Source organism: Hippoglossus hippoglossus, chromosome 7 (assembly GCF_009819705.1).
Source record: "Hippoglossus hippoglossus isolate fHipHip1 chromosome 7, fHipHip1.pri, whole genome shotgun sequence".
Taxonomy (NCBI): Eukaryota; Metazoa; Chordata; class Actinopteri; order Pleuronectiformes; family Pleuronectidae; genus Hippoglossus; species Hippoglossus hippoglossus.
In genome coordinates, this window is record NC_047157.1 from 3,897,734 (window position 1) to 3,913,337 (window position 15,604).

At 40.2% G+C, this 15,604-nt stretch overlaps 1 protein-coding gene across 3 annotated transcripts in view; it reads left to right on the top strand.

Annotated features, from left to right (window-relative positions):
* The window catches only part of slco4a1 (solute carrier organic anion transporter family, member 4A1), a 41,642-nt gene that overhangs the window by 21,188 nt on the left and 4,850 nt on the right, over positions 1 to 15,604 (top strand). For all 3 annotated transcript variants that reach the window (XR_004614494.1, XM_034591308.1, XM_034591307.1), the window contains exons 2-9: positions 3,563 to 4,715; positions 6,966 to 7,056; positions 7,262 to 7,383; positions 8,047 to 8,158; positions 8,735 to 8,889; positions 9,734 to 10,004; positions 10,328 to 10,490; positions 12,337 to 12,512. Coding sequence is in view for 2 of the 3 variants with exons in the window: in XM_034591308.1 (XP_034447199.1) it covers positions 3,878 to 4,715; positions 6,966 to 7,056; positions 7,262 to 7,383; positions 8,047 to 8,158; positions 8,735 to 8,889; positions 9,734 to 10,004; positions 10,328 to 10,490; positions 12,337 to 12,512 (1,928 nt within the window). In the remaining variant the exon portion in view is untranslated. The remainder of the gene's footprint in view (positions 1 to 3,562; positions 4,716 to 6,965; positions 7,057 to 7,261; positions 7,384 to 8,046; positions 8,159 to 8,734; positions 8,890 to 9,733; positions 10,005 to 10,327; positions 10,491 to 12,336; positions 12,513 to 15,604) is intronic.

Here is a 15,604-nt window from a genome sequence, read left to right on the forward strand (position 1 = left end):
TTATGCAACCTTAATTTTGCTGCATTTTATTATGACATCCATCAGTCCGCATCGGCTTTAAAAGATCTTGCTCAGAGATATGGCTGTGAAGCAGCAGGGAACCAGTTGCGTTACTTTTTCCACTTGCCTGTAATTTTTTTCTTGAGGACATTGGTCAGTGATGAAAGTAATACTTCAACTTCCTCTTCAAGTAACAGCTCAAATTGTGATATGCTCAGTCATTTTGTGGAATAAAAAGCTCAGGTAGTTTAAGACAAATGAATACACAGACTTGATTTTATAGTTATAATTCTGACAGAGCTCCTCCAACTCTTATCTTAAACATAGACACACACATAGTAACCAATAAACAGACGATGCTGCTGCAACATCAGTTTACACATTTGCATGAATTTGCTTTATCTAGTGAGATCTAAAAATAAACCATATGAATACTGTTCACCACATGTTCAGGAGTAATAGTAAATATTGCATTATTATACGACTGTGTGTTTTGAGTAGAAATGTGGAAATTCTATCTGAAGCTTCACTTAGGAATCAAATGGAATTTTGTTATACAACAGTTTGATTTGCACATTGTTTTACGGGTGTTTTAATGAAAGCTGTGATCTGTAGTTATGCTCGCTGGAGCAGAGAGGGTTTGTTATGATTCATTTCCCATGTGTGTTGTTGGAGATCTCACAGGTTGCTTATTTAAGCTTGTGTGTTAATGTGCAACTTCTCATTTTTGTAGACTGTGTTGTATAATTTAAAAAAAGCTTGAATAGATTGAGTCCCAGTACTCTAGACGAAGCTGGAATACATTCTCTCAGCTCCACTGCGATGTCTGCACATACAAGTCAGTGTGTTTATGTTGGTTTTCTTCCTCTGGCATCCAAATGGGCCAAAACACAATATTAGACAGCAGCCCAGGTAACCACAGGCCACAATGTCAGTTGTTTAGATATCACACTTTGATTTGAGGATTACTTTGTTCTCAAGAAATAAAAAAATTCAGATTCATTACCTGCACCGTCAAGGTTATGCTTTCATCTGCATCTGCTTGTATGTCTATCTGTTAAAGAGGCAGTGTGGAAGATTTCTAAGCTCTCTTTGCAAAAAATGTATCTAAGTTATATTAACTGTGTAGTGAGCCTACTATAAGAAAAGACATATAAAATAAGAAAAGACGTTGAATGAAAGATAATACTTGTAAATTATCAACAGAAAAAACAAGTCATCAAAGAAGTCAAAGTGAAACTGAAAGTAAAATGAAACAGGATATGAGACAGAAAGGAGGATACACATTGAGGTTTCTCCAGGATGGAAAAGTACTGAGAGACAAAGTTTCAGAATGACGCCAAAGTCTCCAGTTTTCTGTTGAACAGGTAATTTACAACATCAATATAAATTAATAATGTTGTTTGACCGGAAATACAATGTTTGTTGGTATAGTAACATTAACATTGTTACAAATGGATTCATATAGTTAACTATTCATGCCTAAGATCATAGTAGTAATTGTTGTGACATCCTAGATTTAATTATTTTAATTTATTTTGTTTAGTGAACTTCCCACCACCTCAGGATGTAAAATAATATATTACAGGACAAGACAACTGTGTCACGGTATCACTTATTTTCTTAATGTGCTTTTACAGCTTTCTGACCCTGATACATCAACACCAATGAAAGAAAAACCTTATTCAGATACGGCTTTGTTCCGCAATAGAGTTTCCCACTGGAACACAGGCAAGTCAATGCATTGAAAAATTGTAATGTCAATTTTCTAATGTTTCATTATCAACAAAAAGTTTATTTCTTCCATTCTTTGTTACTTTCTCTCCTTTCTGACCGTCATTTTAGCATATCTATAAAAACAAAGTTTTAAATGCTTTAGTATTATAATATTATGTTTGTTTTCACAGCTTCCATCTGCAAGTGTTTACTTACAGGCACAATCACTGTTCAAAGTTGTTAACATGTATATCAGATATTGAATAGTTGAAAACTGTGATTTCAGCTTCAGAAGACAAAACAAAAAGAATGCCTGATGCATACACCTAAGAGCTGCAAGCAAGAGAAGGAGGAGCCTTCGTCCAGATGACACCTGAGGACGAGGATTGGTGCCCTTCTCACCTGCACCATCCACAAGTAAGGAGAATATAGGTAATGTTTTGTTTTTTTGTCTTTCTAGTGGAAAACAAACCCTGTAAGTCATACTCATATTAGCATTGCTTTTGCAACACTGGATAAAAATGTAAAATATTATATTAATAAGAATCCTAACTGTTTTCCACAGGACCACTAATCCATGCAGCTTTTGATGTGGAATGATCCAGATGGGAGGTCACCATTCATCCTTGATGGCAAAGCTGAATCATGGTGCCTCTCGGGCACACCAACATGTGTTAAAAAAATCTGTTTATGTATATAATATATATATACAAAATAAATACAGCAAATCAGTTTAATGTCCCTTTTATTATTGCACTTTTCATTTCAGTGTACAAATATTTATGGTGGGCAATATGAATATAGTCATTACAAAATAAATAAATGCAAAGCAAATGTTTACATTATACATTATAACATTAAAAAAATACAACAGAAGAAATCATTTTTGTATCCTTAATGATGTATATGCAGGTGTGAGAATACTTGTGGTACTGTATACGGTGTTGTCATCCCCAGGCTCTCTTCTAATATGGTCTAACACCGTAACATCCTTCCGGTACTGCCTGTGAATATCCATATACTTCTAGGCAGTACTGGTAGAAGTGTGTAGGTAGACAGGTAGACTCACACATTTTCAGGATTCTGACCACAGCATTTCCTCTGGCTGTCTGAAAGGTGTGTCCCTTCAGTTCATAAGAACACTGTGGCACTCCAGCAGAAGGTGGGTCACCATGTCTGCTGCTGTCAGCCCCTGTGCTGCTCCACACTCATCTCTTCAATAAGTGTCTGAAAACAAACAGATAAGGCTTTAGTCTTAGCTCTATATTATGTTGGTTATATGATCATTTCAGTTATTAAGGGTTGTAATGTTTTTTATCCCACATATGTAAAACAATAGCAAAATATTCCTACATACAAAATACACAGGTAAAATTAGTAAATATATTGATCTATAGACTCCTCATCCCTGGAGAGAAGACAGCTCGGTGAGGTCGTCCAGAATTTTGGCGCATGAGGGCCACCCTAGCGCTCCTCTCGCTCAGGAAGGGAGGGGGGAGAGAGGAACACTCAGGTTGTTGCAATTTTACAAACTTAACCTTTGAGAAGCAGAATCATGCAAAAACTGGACTTGACCTATTACCATGAAACTTGGTGGAAGGACGCATGAGGGTGTATGGATCAGGGAAGAACTCATTAAATTTTGGTCGGGATCCGGATCAAGGGGAAGTATAGGGGACTGATATTTATGAGTGATCCAAATAAGATCCGGGTCTCCTGGATTTTAATGTGTGCTCTCTGAGTGCCATCCTAATTTACTTACAGAACTACCAAAAGCTTTTGTGTCTTAGATAAAGTGATTGGTCCATATCCCTTTAATTCTTCTCTCTGTCTTTGTTCTTTTTAGGATTATGAAGTATGCCTTTTCACGCCTGTACAACCATGTACAGATAAACAGAAGCACCTGAAGAGCCTTCAGAAATGCTCAGCCGCACTGTGGACACATGGATTACACCATACCAGCAAAGAATAGATCCATAGATTCAGAGAGAAGCCCGGCAGAATCCTGACCACAAGATATTCACCCTGATTCAGCTGATTCAACTTGACTTTTTTTTATGTTGTGGTCATAAACATATTACTCTGTCTACCCCGTTCAAAGGCCTCCAACGTGTATCCTCCATCTGTGCCACAGGACTCTCACACTGCCTTCAGAAGGGCAATGCCAATCTTATTAAATGCTGACGCTTCCTTCAGCTCCAAGCAGGAGCTCCTGGACCTACAGGACTGCCCTGTCAGCGGCGGTCCCTCTCTGGACACCCCCAGTCCAGTGGACTCCCAGACAGGCAGCCCCATAGGCTCAGGCCCCAGCAGCCCCAGAGCTGATGGTCCCATCCGGCCTGATATTTTTACTGGGGCTTCTACAGTCCCCGGGCAGCTATATGGGGTGGAAGCCAAACCGTATGCAGAGACTCCCATGGGATTAAAGCTTAACTCCACTGACGTGGATCAGCTATGTGGCTGGGGATCTCTGACACCCAAAGCTATTCAAGTTTTCAACACCTCTCGTTGGGTTCTGATTTTCCTCTGTGCGGCTAGTTTCCTCCAGGGGATGATAGTCAACGGCTTCGTTAACACAGTGATCACAACAATTGAGAAGAGATTTGACTTGCACAGCTACCAGTCTGGCCTCATCGCCAGCTCCTACGACATTGCTGCATGCATTTGTCTGGCCTTCGTCAGTTACTTTGGTGGGACGGGGCACAAGCCTCGCTGGCTGGGATGGGGGGTGCTGATCATGGCACTGGGTTCCCTGGTGTTTTCCCTACCTCACTTCACCACACCTCCCTACGAGGTCAGTGTGCCCGAACAAACAGGAATGTGTTCTGCCAACCGTACCAGCCCGTGCCAGGACGAGCAGGGGGGAGGATTGTCCAATTATCGGTTTGTGTTCATGCTGAGCCAGTTTCTACATGGAGTGGGAGCTACACCTCTCTACACGTTAGGGGTCACATACCTGGATGAGAACGTACAGTCCAACTATGCCCCTGTGTATATAGGTGAGTGACATGAGTAATTCATTCAGCAGAGCATATTTTCATTGGATTGTTTATACCAAATATTTTAAAGCATAACTAAGAAAAATTATGACTTGGGCCAAATCCCTTTTCACCCCTTAGCCCTAATTCCCCTTCGTTTTGCACGTTCACTTGTAGGGGTAGGCTGTCCCAATACCTGTTGGGACAGAGGGGTAGGGCCAAGGGGTAGGGCAGAGGGGTAGGATATATCTATAGGCCTCGAAACGGCGATCTTTCAGACCCTCACCTTAAACGAAGGGGTACCAAGAATGCCTTGCGAATCACCGGCAAACTGGGAGAGAGACCCACAAATGTAGTATTTTATCCATTAATAAGGATTTTAAAATTACGATAATAATTGTAATGTTTTAGTTTAATATCATTTCAATGTATTATGGTCATTTTATTCACAACAACCTTTAAAAAAAAGATTGTGTCCGCGGCAGCATTAACGTGCTAGCGAACTTCTTTTTGCATGATTATCCCGTATTTGTACATAATGTCATGTCGCATCCCCCCCACGCCTCTTTGAAGCCACACGATGCACTTGATTGAACCCACGTATAGCAGCGATGTTACTGAACTTAACTGCTCCTCTAATAACAAAGCATACTGGCAGGGTTACCTACAGATCACTGCTAGCAGCCTGAAGCTGTGGGCTTTTGATTCATACGTGAAATAATGCAGCGCATCCAAGCTTTTCAATTTCAAATGTCATTAATTGACCTGCATTAGCTTAGATGTTATAGGTTTGTCACTTTAGTAACTGCAAACAATAGCATTGGTTTATTTAAGATCTCAACAATGTTATTACAATGACATCCCCGGTAAACTACGTCTCGTCATATCGACGGTTACTGATTACGTGTCGGGTTTTCGTGACGACTACTGATGATGTAACGGCTTCTTAAAGGGCTGTCCCAATTCGTAGGGGAAGAATTCTACCATTAGCCCTTGTGACTCCGTTTCAAGGGGCAAGACAACCCTCGAAAACAAGGGGTAGGGGTAGGGCCAAGGGGTGAAATGGGATTGGGCCTTGAATTAAGTTATTTTTACTTAAATGTAGTAATCTTGTTCTTCTTTGGCACCCCTTTTTTCCTTTGTGTACATATCTTGTGTATGTTTGTATTTTTTTTCTCTCTGCTGCAAAATGCAGAGGATGGTTTTCTCATTTTAAAAAGAGAAATAACTATTTGAAAGAATCTGATTTTCAAATCGCAAGAGTTATTATAATTATTACTTACATATTTAACTGTTTTATAAAAGCTGTTGCAAGTGAACATTTTATTTGTGACAGAAATTACAACTGTCTCAGGCAGACGTACTCAGCTGTAGCTACAACAGAAAAAAAAACTTTAGCCTGTTCGATTAATATGTTCCTACGTATGTCTGCACTATTTCTTCACCTCTTACATATTTGTAATTATTAAATTCGAAACATCATCAACCATATTATCTGAAAATCCCCTATCAAAAAAATGTGAAAAATGTAATCTTCTTACTTATGGGCCAATATTACTGCATAAGCACCCATCCTTCAACTCACGGAGGGTCATGACCTCTGGGTAAGAACCACAGATTATACCTTAGTCATTTTTGTTTCCTAGTTGTATGTGTGAAAGTACTCTATGTTGTGAATTGATTGAATGTGTGCTGTGGCACTTTCCCTCGGATCAGATAGAGTGCTAATCCGTCTCCCTCATGACACTATGTAGTGCAATGACTCTATGAAGCAGCAACCATACAGATGGGTTCTCTCTCTTACTGACAATGGGAGGAAGAAGCTTATTGGGTGTTTTTAACTAATTGGGCCTTGTGTGTGCTCATAAATGCAGAGGAAAAGCTGCTGACTGTCTCCTTTACCCTCACCAACACAGTGCCATTTCCTTGTTGTTTTGCCATCACCAGAGACACTCATATTCACACATCAGCATTCTCTCTCAACAGCTGTAGTTCAAAACATGCCTAAGCACTTTGCCCATTTCAAATAGCAGCACAGTACAGTGTGAGGAAATGCTTACACCAAAACACACAAACTCAGTTTCTCACTTCAATCCACTATTTTTTTCATGAAACATGAACTTTGTAGATACAGAGTGTAAAGAACAATGGGTCTTTCCTGTAGGAGAAATAACAGGAAACAGGAAGTACACAGTGACTGTAAGGACACACCCGTGGCCTGACTCTTTGCTCTCTCTCTCTTTCTCTCTCTGTTACTCTCGCTCTTTACAGGAATCTTTTACACTGCAAGCATCTTGGGTCCTGCTGCAGGCTATATGCTGGGAGGTTTCTTCCTGAATATCTACGAAGAGATCCATCTAATGTGAGTCTGCTGTTAATCGCAGACTCAACTAGAAAAGCACTAGTAGTGCTGACAAAAACCAGAGTAAAATAATAAAAAATAATATTAAAAAAACTATTAAATAAATAGGTAATACATTTTTTTTTAATCAACTATTTAGTAATAAATACGTTAATAATTTATTATGTAAATGATATGTATATATATATATATAAAATAATTACAGGACTGAGATGACTCCAGACAACCCTCTGTGGGTCGGGGCTTGGTGGATCGGCTTCCTTGCAGGAGGAGCGGCAGGTGTACTGGTAGCTTTCCCTATCCTAGGCTACCCACGTCAGCTACCAGGTACCACTCCTTTCCACCCTCCCATTGCACAAACACACCCACACACTCCCTTTCTCTTTCACATTCTTACAGTGAAGTAAAGAAGCATAAGAGCAGTCATATTAATGAGTTTCTCTCCTATCTTTATCTTTATAGAGTGCAGTCTTCTTATTTTGAGAGCATCATTTACTCATTTCACATTTAGATTTTATTAAATCAAACTTCAACTTGCCCTCACTTATATGCACAGATTTGCTCTGCTCCAGCTCAGAACTGTTTATCTGCTCTCACGTAAACTGTCGCTGCACTAAATGTCGTGTGCTTCAGTTTGAGTACTTCTCATCCCACGCTGCTTGTGCCCGTTTGCCAAACATCTACTCAGACATTTTTGTGAAATGACCTAAGAATTTTCCACCCAACATGATACCATGATATGAGTGTACAGTTTACAACAGTTTTGAGCAGGAGCAGAGGAAATTTACTCATGGGCTGGGGCTGTTTGAGGGAGAGGACAGGGTTTTCAGTAAACACATTACAGAAACTGAACATGTAACAAAGAAGCAATGCTCCCAAAATGAAAGACCTCGTGAATAAAAAAAGGAAATAAACTTCACATCAATAATATTAAGGTTCTTGACTGTCCAGTTTCAACTTGTCATTTATTTACTCTGACTCTTCCTGCAGGCTCTCAGGAGTACATGGCAATGCGGGTGTCTGAGGCCCACCAGCTTAAGGACGGAAGCAACAACACAGCATCAGACCCTCAGTTTGGCAAATCAGTCAAAGACATGCCAAGGTAGTAGACTTACCTCCATAACCAAAGGGCAGTAGAGGAGGTGTTATGGGTATAGTGTAGACGGGTTTTTGTTTGTTCATGAGAGCATCAGCTTTTTTGCGCCATTAATTGCACCCGAAATAGAGTCAAAATTAAAGATTTGACTGACTTACAACTGCGATGAGATCTTTATTACTGCTACTTCCACTGCAACCGCTGCAACTGCTCCTCATGTCAGTAAATGGGCAGAGCTACAATAAGTAAAGCGTCAGCTCAATGAAATGTAATGTTATGTCTATTCTTCACATCAATTCAAATACCAAAGGACACATTTTTCACGTTCTCTGTCAGGCATGTTTAGCTTACTACAGTGTTTACTATAAGCTCAGCACTCACAGTGTGATGTTATGTCTTAAGCACTGGGGATTACAGACCATAATCACGGCACATTATGCAACATAATGATGATTTATCTTTGGATCTTGTGATCTATTAGAAACGTCTCCAGGCTGTTGAGATTAGAGTGGACTGAAAGTTCATTCAGTGGTGGTGCTCACACTGCTGCCTCTTACCGTCTCTCACGCTCTCCCTCCACAGATCGGTGCTGCTGCTCTTAAAGAATCCCACTTTCCTGTTTCTGTGCTTGGCTGGAGCCACTGAGGCCATCATCATCACTGGCATGTCCACCTTTAGTCCAAAGTTCTTGGAGTCTCAGCTCAGTCTCAGTGCATCAGAGGCCGCTACATTGTTTGGTAAGGGACAGATAAAGACGTAAAATCAAGTGTAAACCTTCAATCAGAGAGCCTCAGACTATTGAAAACCCATCTGTCCCCTTGGAGATGTTGGCGACATTAAACATGTAGAAACATAATTAGCTGTTGTAAGGTTTTTAGGTTGGTTCAATCATTTATTTGTATTCCAGAAAATGATTTTGGTGACAGTCAGTTGCTGGAGGCATTATGTTTCTATACAATGCCTTGACGGAATTTCTTCGAATTTGGTTGAACCGTTTAGTGGGTATCATGGATGATGAGATTTTACATCTTGGTGGTTAACGATCAAGGTCACTCTGACCTGACAAAACAGATTATTTTCTTGGGAGGGAAACATCTTAGGAACTTGGGTAAAAAAGTTCACTTTGACTCGTGTCATCTTAAGAACGCTTTGAGAAAATCCATTCAAATCTGGTACTCTTCCACTCATGGATTAACTGATTTGATTTTGGTTGGAGAAGGGTCAAGATCAGGATGGCCTCACAAAACATGTTTTTGTCCTCTTGGACATAATATCTCAAGTCTGCCTTTAGGGAATTTCTTTAACATTTATATCAGTTGTGACTTGGACTCAAAGATGAACTGATTAGATGTCAAGGTCAAGGTCATGATGACCTCATATGAGTCTGAAATGTTTTATGTAGACTGAAACTGCACTGGCAGGGTGGTAACTGTAGTTCCTATACAACATGTGCTGAATCCATTGAATGCCATTATTATGACATTCATCATTTTTTTCTTAATTCTTAATTCATCATATTCTGGCCTATGAGTGAGACAGCAGCCTGACAGCGTGGGTCTTTATTCTCTTTCCCCTCTCCAGGATACATGGTGGTACCAGCAGGAGGTGGTGGCACCTTCCTGGGCGGCTACATCGTGAAAAGGCTGAAGCTGCGTTGTAGAGGTATCATTCACTTCTGCATTATGTGCACAGTGCTCGGCCTGCTCACCGTCTTCGTCTTTCTCATCCACTGCCCAAACGTGCCAATGGCTGGTGTCACTGCACCGTACCATTTTGGTCTCATGGAGCAACACCAACTGGACCAGTACGAACACCTGTATGACAAACCCAGCAACCTGCACCATAGAAACAGGTGAACAGTGTTTATTTACGTACATCCATTTAACCCAATTGATGTAAAGAGTAATCATAGGTTTCATTACATTTACCAAGATGTCCTGATGTAGTTTTAATCATGCCCACGTTTACAGTAGTGACTTCAGAAGATATTTATTATCACAGAGCAAAAATGAGAAATCATTCACAAGCACATTCCTACCGACTAATGACTTGTTTGCCCTCTCTCCCTGTTTGTATTGTCTGTTTGTTTGCATCTGTCTCTCTCACGCTTATTCTGTTATGATCCCCCCCCTTCATCCTTGTCACTTCTGTCTGTCCTTCCCTTCATGTCTGAAGCTCTTCTATCGAGCAGGACCTGACAGTGGGCTGTAATGCAGACTGTGGCTGTGTCAGAGAGCTGTATAACCCTGTGTGTGGGGCAGACGGTGTGATGTATTACTCCCCCTGCCACGCTGGCTGCAGCTCCATCAACCACACCCAATACTCCACTGGCCGACAGGTACAGTACTCACAGTGCTCATGTCATTTTACTTCTGAGGATCTAAGGCAGTTTGGGCAACTTCAAACAGCCAACGAGGGGAAATATACAGTTGTATATTGTTGTTGTTTTTGCTGTTGTTAATGGACAGTGACACTTCGACAAATTGGGGACACCTCCACGTACCACCCTACCGTTCAGACTCTATTTTGTGCGTACACCACTTGTTGGGATCTATAAAAACAAACTTGACGGGAGAATGTGTGCACCTGTCCGCAACCTTTAACCCATGCGTACAAACATTTTAGAGACAGGAAAGTGGTGATGCAGACGTGAGGAGGTGAATTGAAGAAGATTATTGATCCACTTCATCATTAACATTGAAACCAACAGCGTTAGTTGTGCTCGTGCGACATTAACTGCTCCATAAGAATCTACGATATAAAACAACTAAAGTAAATTATAGTAAAATAGCAAAAAATAACAGTTACAGAACCAAAGGATTAATAGTTTTAATAACATCTTCTATAACACTGTGCCTGTATCACGAGTGCGACTGTAGTTTTCATATATTATATAAACTTCCATTTCCAAATTAGAATGCTGTAATCATAAATACTTTGTTGACACGTGTGCGTAATGCTGCGTGATGGATGCACCGACACTGATAGAGGAGTTAAGAGAATGGAAGGATGAGGAGGAAACGAGTATTCAGAGATCACATATATTTTTTGTCCCATGAGGATGACTAATCAGCTTCTATAGATCTGTGATCTTGGATCTTTGTGCTGAACTGAGACTGTATTACAGAGACTGACCCGACAGTACCGAACCATCCGAGTAAAAATTCTCACTTCTCTGTGTTAATTAGCCGAAAAGTATGTGTATTGATACGAATAACACCGTATAATATTTACCTTTCTGCTTAAAGCACCTTTTCGGAAATGTTTCTGTTAAATTTTATAGATTGGGGATATCACAGCTGTCTCTGAATTTTATAATGCATGCAGTTTTGAATGCTTAAAATATGTACAGGCAATACAACAAGTCCCCTCACATTCTGACGATGAGAAACATTTACATTTTTTGCATCCACCTTTAAATCTGGCAACTTTTTTATTTCAGGCACGGCCCTCTATCGTATTCACTCTCACTCGTTGCATTAACAGCATTAGCAACACGCTAGCACTTAGTGCATTTCCTTGACATCACTGCTGTGGCCACTAAACAATCCGTCTTTCTTCACCTTCCTTCACAATAACGCTTGTCTTCTTCTTCTCATCGCTTGATGCCATGATTCACTATAAAAAGCGATATGGTCAGTAGAATAATGAAATATTCACGAGATGCTTTGCATTGACAATTTATGGTTGAATGTGAGTGTGTAGAGGACGGACTTTGAGGCAGATCCACATGCGCACGTTTCCAGGTGGAGTGTGATTTATAAAGGGAAAATTGCCTTCAATATTTTTTTGCGTAGGTAGACTTTAACAATCTTAAGCAATGTTTTATAAATGAGGCCCCTGATGATTATTGACATCACTGTGTGTATTATTCTTACACTGCAGTATGACACTGTGCCACACAGTAAGTGGTGAACAAAATATTCAGTAAGTTTACTTAAGTACTCTGTATATGTACAAATACAACTTTTTCAACATAATATAATCTTATAATTATATTAATATATATTATATATAAAACCCAAGTGCAGCATCTAATTGCTCAGTTGCATCAATTAGTCCAATGATTTCACATCTTGCTAAATAATATTCTGTCAGCAGCCCGTAAATAACTTCACAAGAAGCTTTTAGCCACTGTTTAGAGGAGGTGTCTGTATATCTGCTCATGGTGTGTGTGTTTTCAGGTGTATTCTGGATGTAGCTGTGTGGTGGGGAACGCGTCCTGGGGCAAGGCAGGCTTTGCTCTGGCAGGGAAGTGTGACAGCTCCTGCCAACACATGCCGGTCCTCCTGTCCTTCATCTTCCTCATCATCTTCTTTACGTTCCTCTGTAGCATCCCAGCGCTCACCGCCACACTCAGGTAGTTGGCCACATTGAAATAATTAAAAAAAAGGTGCCTGAGGTGTAGATTCTGGTTGTAGCCTCCATAGTAAGGTTAATTAAAAATGACCTCTCTTTCAGTATATTTTTGTTATTACTCATTAAAACCAATTTTAATAATGTTGAAGAACATTGCTCATGAAAAACACACAGAGGCTGAATTGCAGTGGAAAGGTTTGTTTATTCCAGAAAGAACTACATCTCTTATACTGACCTGTGCAGACGTGTACTGACGTGCGCGAGTGCACGCCACATTTCCAGTCTCACTTAGTGTGTACGTGTATATCTCTCTGTCGAGCCATTTGTGTGTGGAACTTTTACAAGTGTCTTGGCCAGACAGGGCTACAACTGGGAGTTAGTTTTTCCCGTACTGCACTTTGGCAATGGGTCCAACCCTTTAGTTTGTTTCTCCCATTTTTCAGACATCTTTTCATTGTCTGTTTTCTTTGATGGATATTTTATGCCCACAACAACTAATGGTGTACCCATATTGTTGCTGTATTCTTGAATTTAGATTTAATTATAGGTTTTATTAATTTTAGCAACTCTTGTGATTTAAATATTTTGACTGCAGGCTGTTTTATATTTAAACCCAGGTTACTGTGGGTAACTGTGATTTCACAATGCACTGATGAACTACAATTTCTATCTTTTTCCTTAGTTGTGCACACAGGGTTTAACAACACAAAGAACACAGGATGATACAAAGCAAGGGCAGTACTATGTTTTTCTAGCTTTTATAATAAAAAACTCTTATAGCACTATATTTTGGGCATATAGTGTGTATCATTTAATTGTTATACACTTTAATACAACTGCAGCTCCACAGACACAGAGACACTTAAAAAGAAAAGTCAGGCGGGCTCACAGAAACTTGAAGCAGCGAGGAGGGAGGGGAATAGGCCGCACCCCCTTAACTTTCTTCTTTCTCCTTGTCTTGTTCTGACCAGCAATGCGTACTCTGTCTCGGCAATGCACCACGCCCTACTCACCGACTCTCAATGTCACACAGTGCAATCTCCCCTAAACTTATAACACAACCTCTTCAAATTCACTTGAAAGGGCAATATACTCACAAAATACAAATATAAACGAAAACGACTGCTCTGTCGATCGACCTTTAATATAAAGCTGCATCAGCATGCAGCCGACACTGACTTTATGTGTCCCAACGACACAGACTACAAACAGCAGTCTCAACCTGGAAACACATTCCTCAGCCACACCCAATGGTGATCTGCTCAACAATACAGTGCTCCAAACAAAGGATATCAAAACCAATACAAGCATTCACAAACTTTGTCAAAATTTAAAGCAGCATTTGATGTTACAAATCAACAAACTCAGAGCAGCATCAAGTGTTACAGTTCAGCAAAAACTCTTGAACAAACCACACTGCACAGAAAATTACAACATCCAGCAATTTGCTTGTATTACCAGGACATTCAAACACCAGATTATTATTTTTGTCATGACAATTTTGACTGTAATTTTAAGAGAAGTGATTTTAATAACTAACTATTACATGTTTTTAGTTCTGATTATACTGATTATATTGATTCTAATTTTCATTTACTGTTTTTAATATCATGAACTGCTTGTTGAAACTTTAAACCTTTGAAAAGTCTCTTTTTTCGTCTCACTCTTCAACTTCGTCACACTCTCAAATACACACAGACACACAGGCAAACACACACAGTCAGCTGACTTTACACAGCTATTTTTAACTCTATTCACCGACACAATAGCAATGTATATTTAGTATTAATATTTTTGTGTGCCCTCTTGGCTTCAACAGTTCAGGTTTTTAAACGCAGCTCTCTTGGCTTAAACCCTAATTTGGTGCCTTCTTGGCTTAAATACATCGAGTATATTCGATATATCGCTCACCCCTAGTTTCACAGGTAACTAGTTTAGATGTTACTCCTTGTTCATAGTCGTGAGTTGCCCCACAAGTATTTTTACTAGGTTTCCCGTCAATGAAACGCCAGACTCTCCGGTACAGGTTAGTTTGTGACTTTATTCTTACGTCTTTCCAGACTTTTCTGGATCTCTCTCACATACTGTATACACACATACAGTACACTCGCAGTGTTCTCTCTCACAGATACGCACATACACGTGCAGTTCTCTCTTGTGATCTGGTTCGTTTCGATTTTTTCGGGGGGGGCACCAGTCACAGCACGCTACTGTTGATAAAGGGGAGAGAGTGATTATCCAACACGGACCACCTGTGCACTATCAAACTCCCTCCCTGGCACCGCTCCCAGAGCCACATCCCCCCTCTCTCCCTCCTGCAGCCGACGCTGATCACACCCCACCACCACAGCGGTACTCAGTGTATGACCAATTTTGGTGTAGTGCCCCTATCAGTACAGATGCAGTCAGACCTTATCTCACTCAACCGTTACTTGGCTTCCGGGCTTGAAACAGCTGCACTTTTTCACTCATGTGCTTATACTCTTATGTCAACCCAAGCTTGAATTTTTGTATTGCCCTCTTGGTATAAACTTTATGGGTTTCTGATTTCTGCCATCTTGGCATAAACTCATTAAGTCTACTTAACTCTACTTACAAACTTTATCAAGTCAGATTCACTTTACAGGACACAAAGGAGACTCCCCTCTTTTTTATTTATTTATTTTTTGTAGGGCCTCTTGCCCCTCTTGGGGAACATTTTTTGTGAGTGGACCCCCCTGCAAGCCTCTCTCAGTTATCAATCAATTCATTATCATATATCTATTTATTAAACTAAATATTAAGGTTCTTTTCTGGATAGTGTAAGATGCTGCTCACTGCTCCTGGGTCTGGGTGTGACTGTGAGTCTAAATCCTTTTGCCGGCCGCAAAGATGCAGTCTCTCTGCCATTATTGGGCGCACGTCAGAACACATCAGCAATATTGTTATCAAGGAGTATAAGAGATGTAGTCCTCACTGGAGTAAAATGACCTTTCCACTGCAATTCAGCCTCTTTGTTTTTTTCATGAGAAATCTTCTTCAACACCCCTGTTTATAAATGCATCTTTACTTTGAAAATTGAAAACACACCCTCCTCACCTGTGGGTATTACAG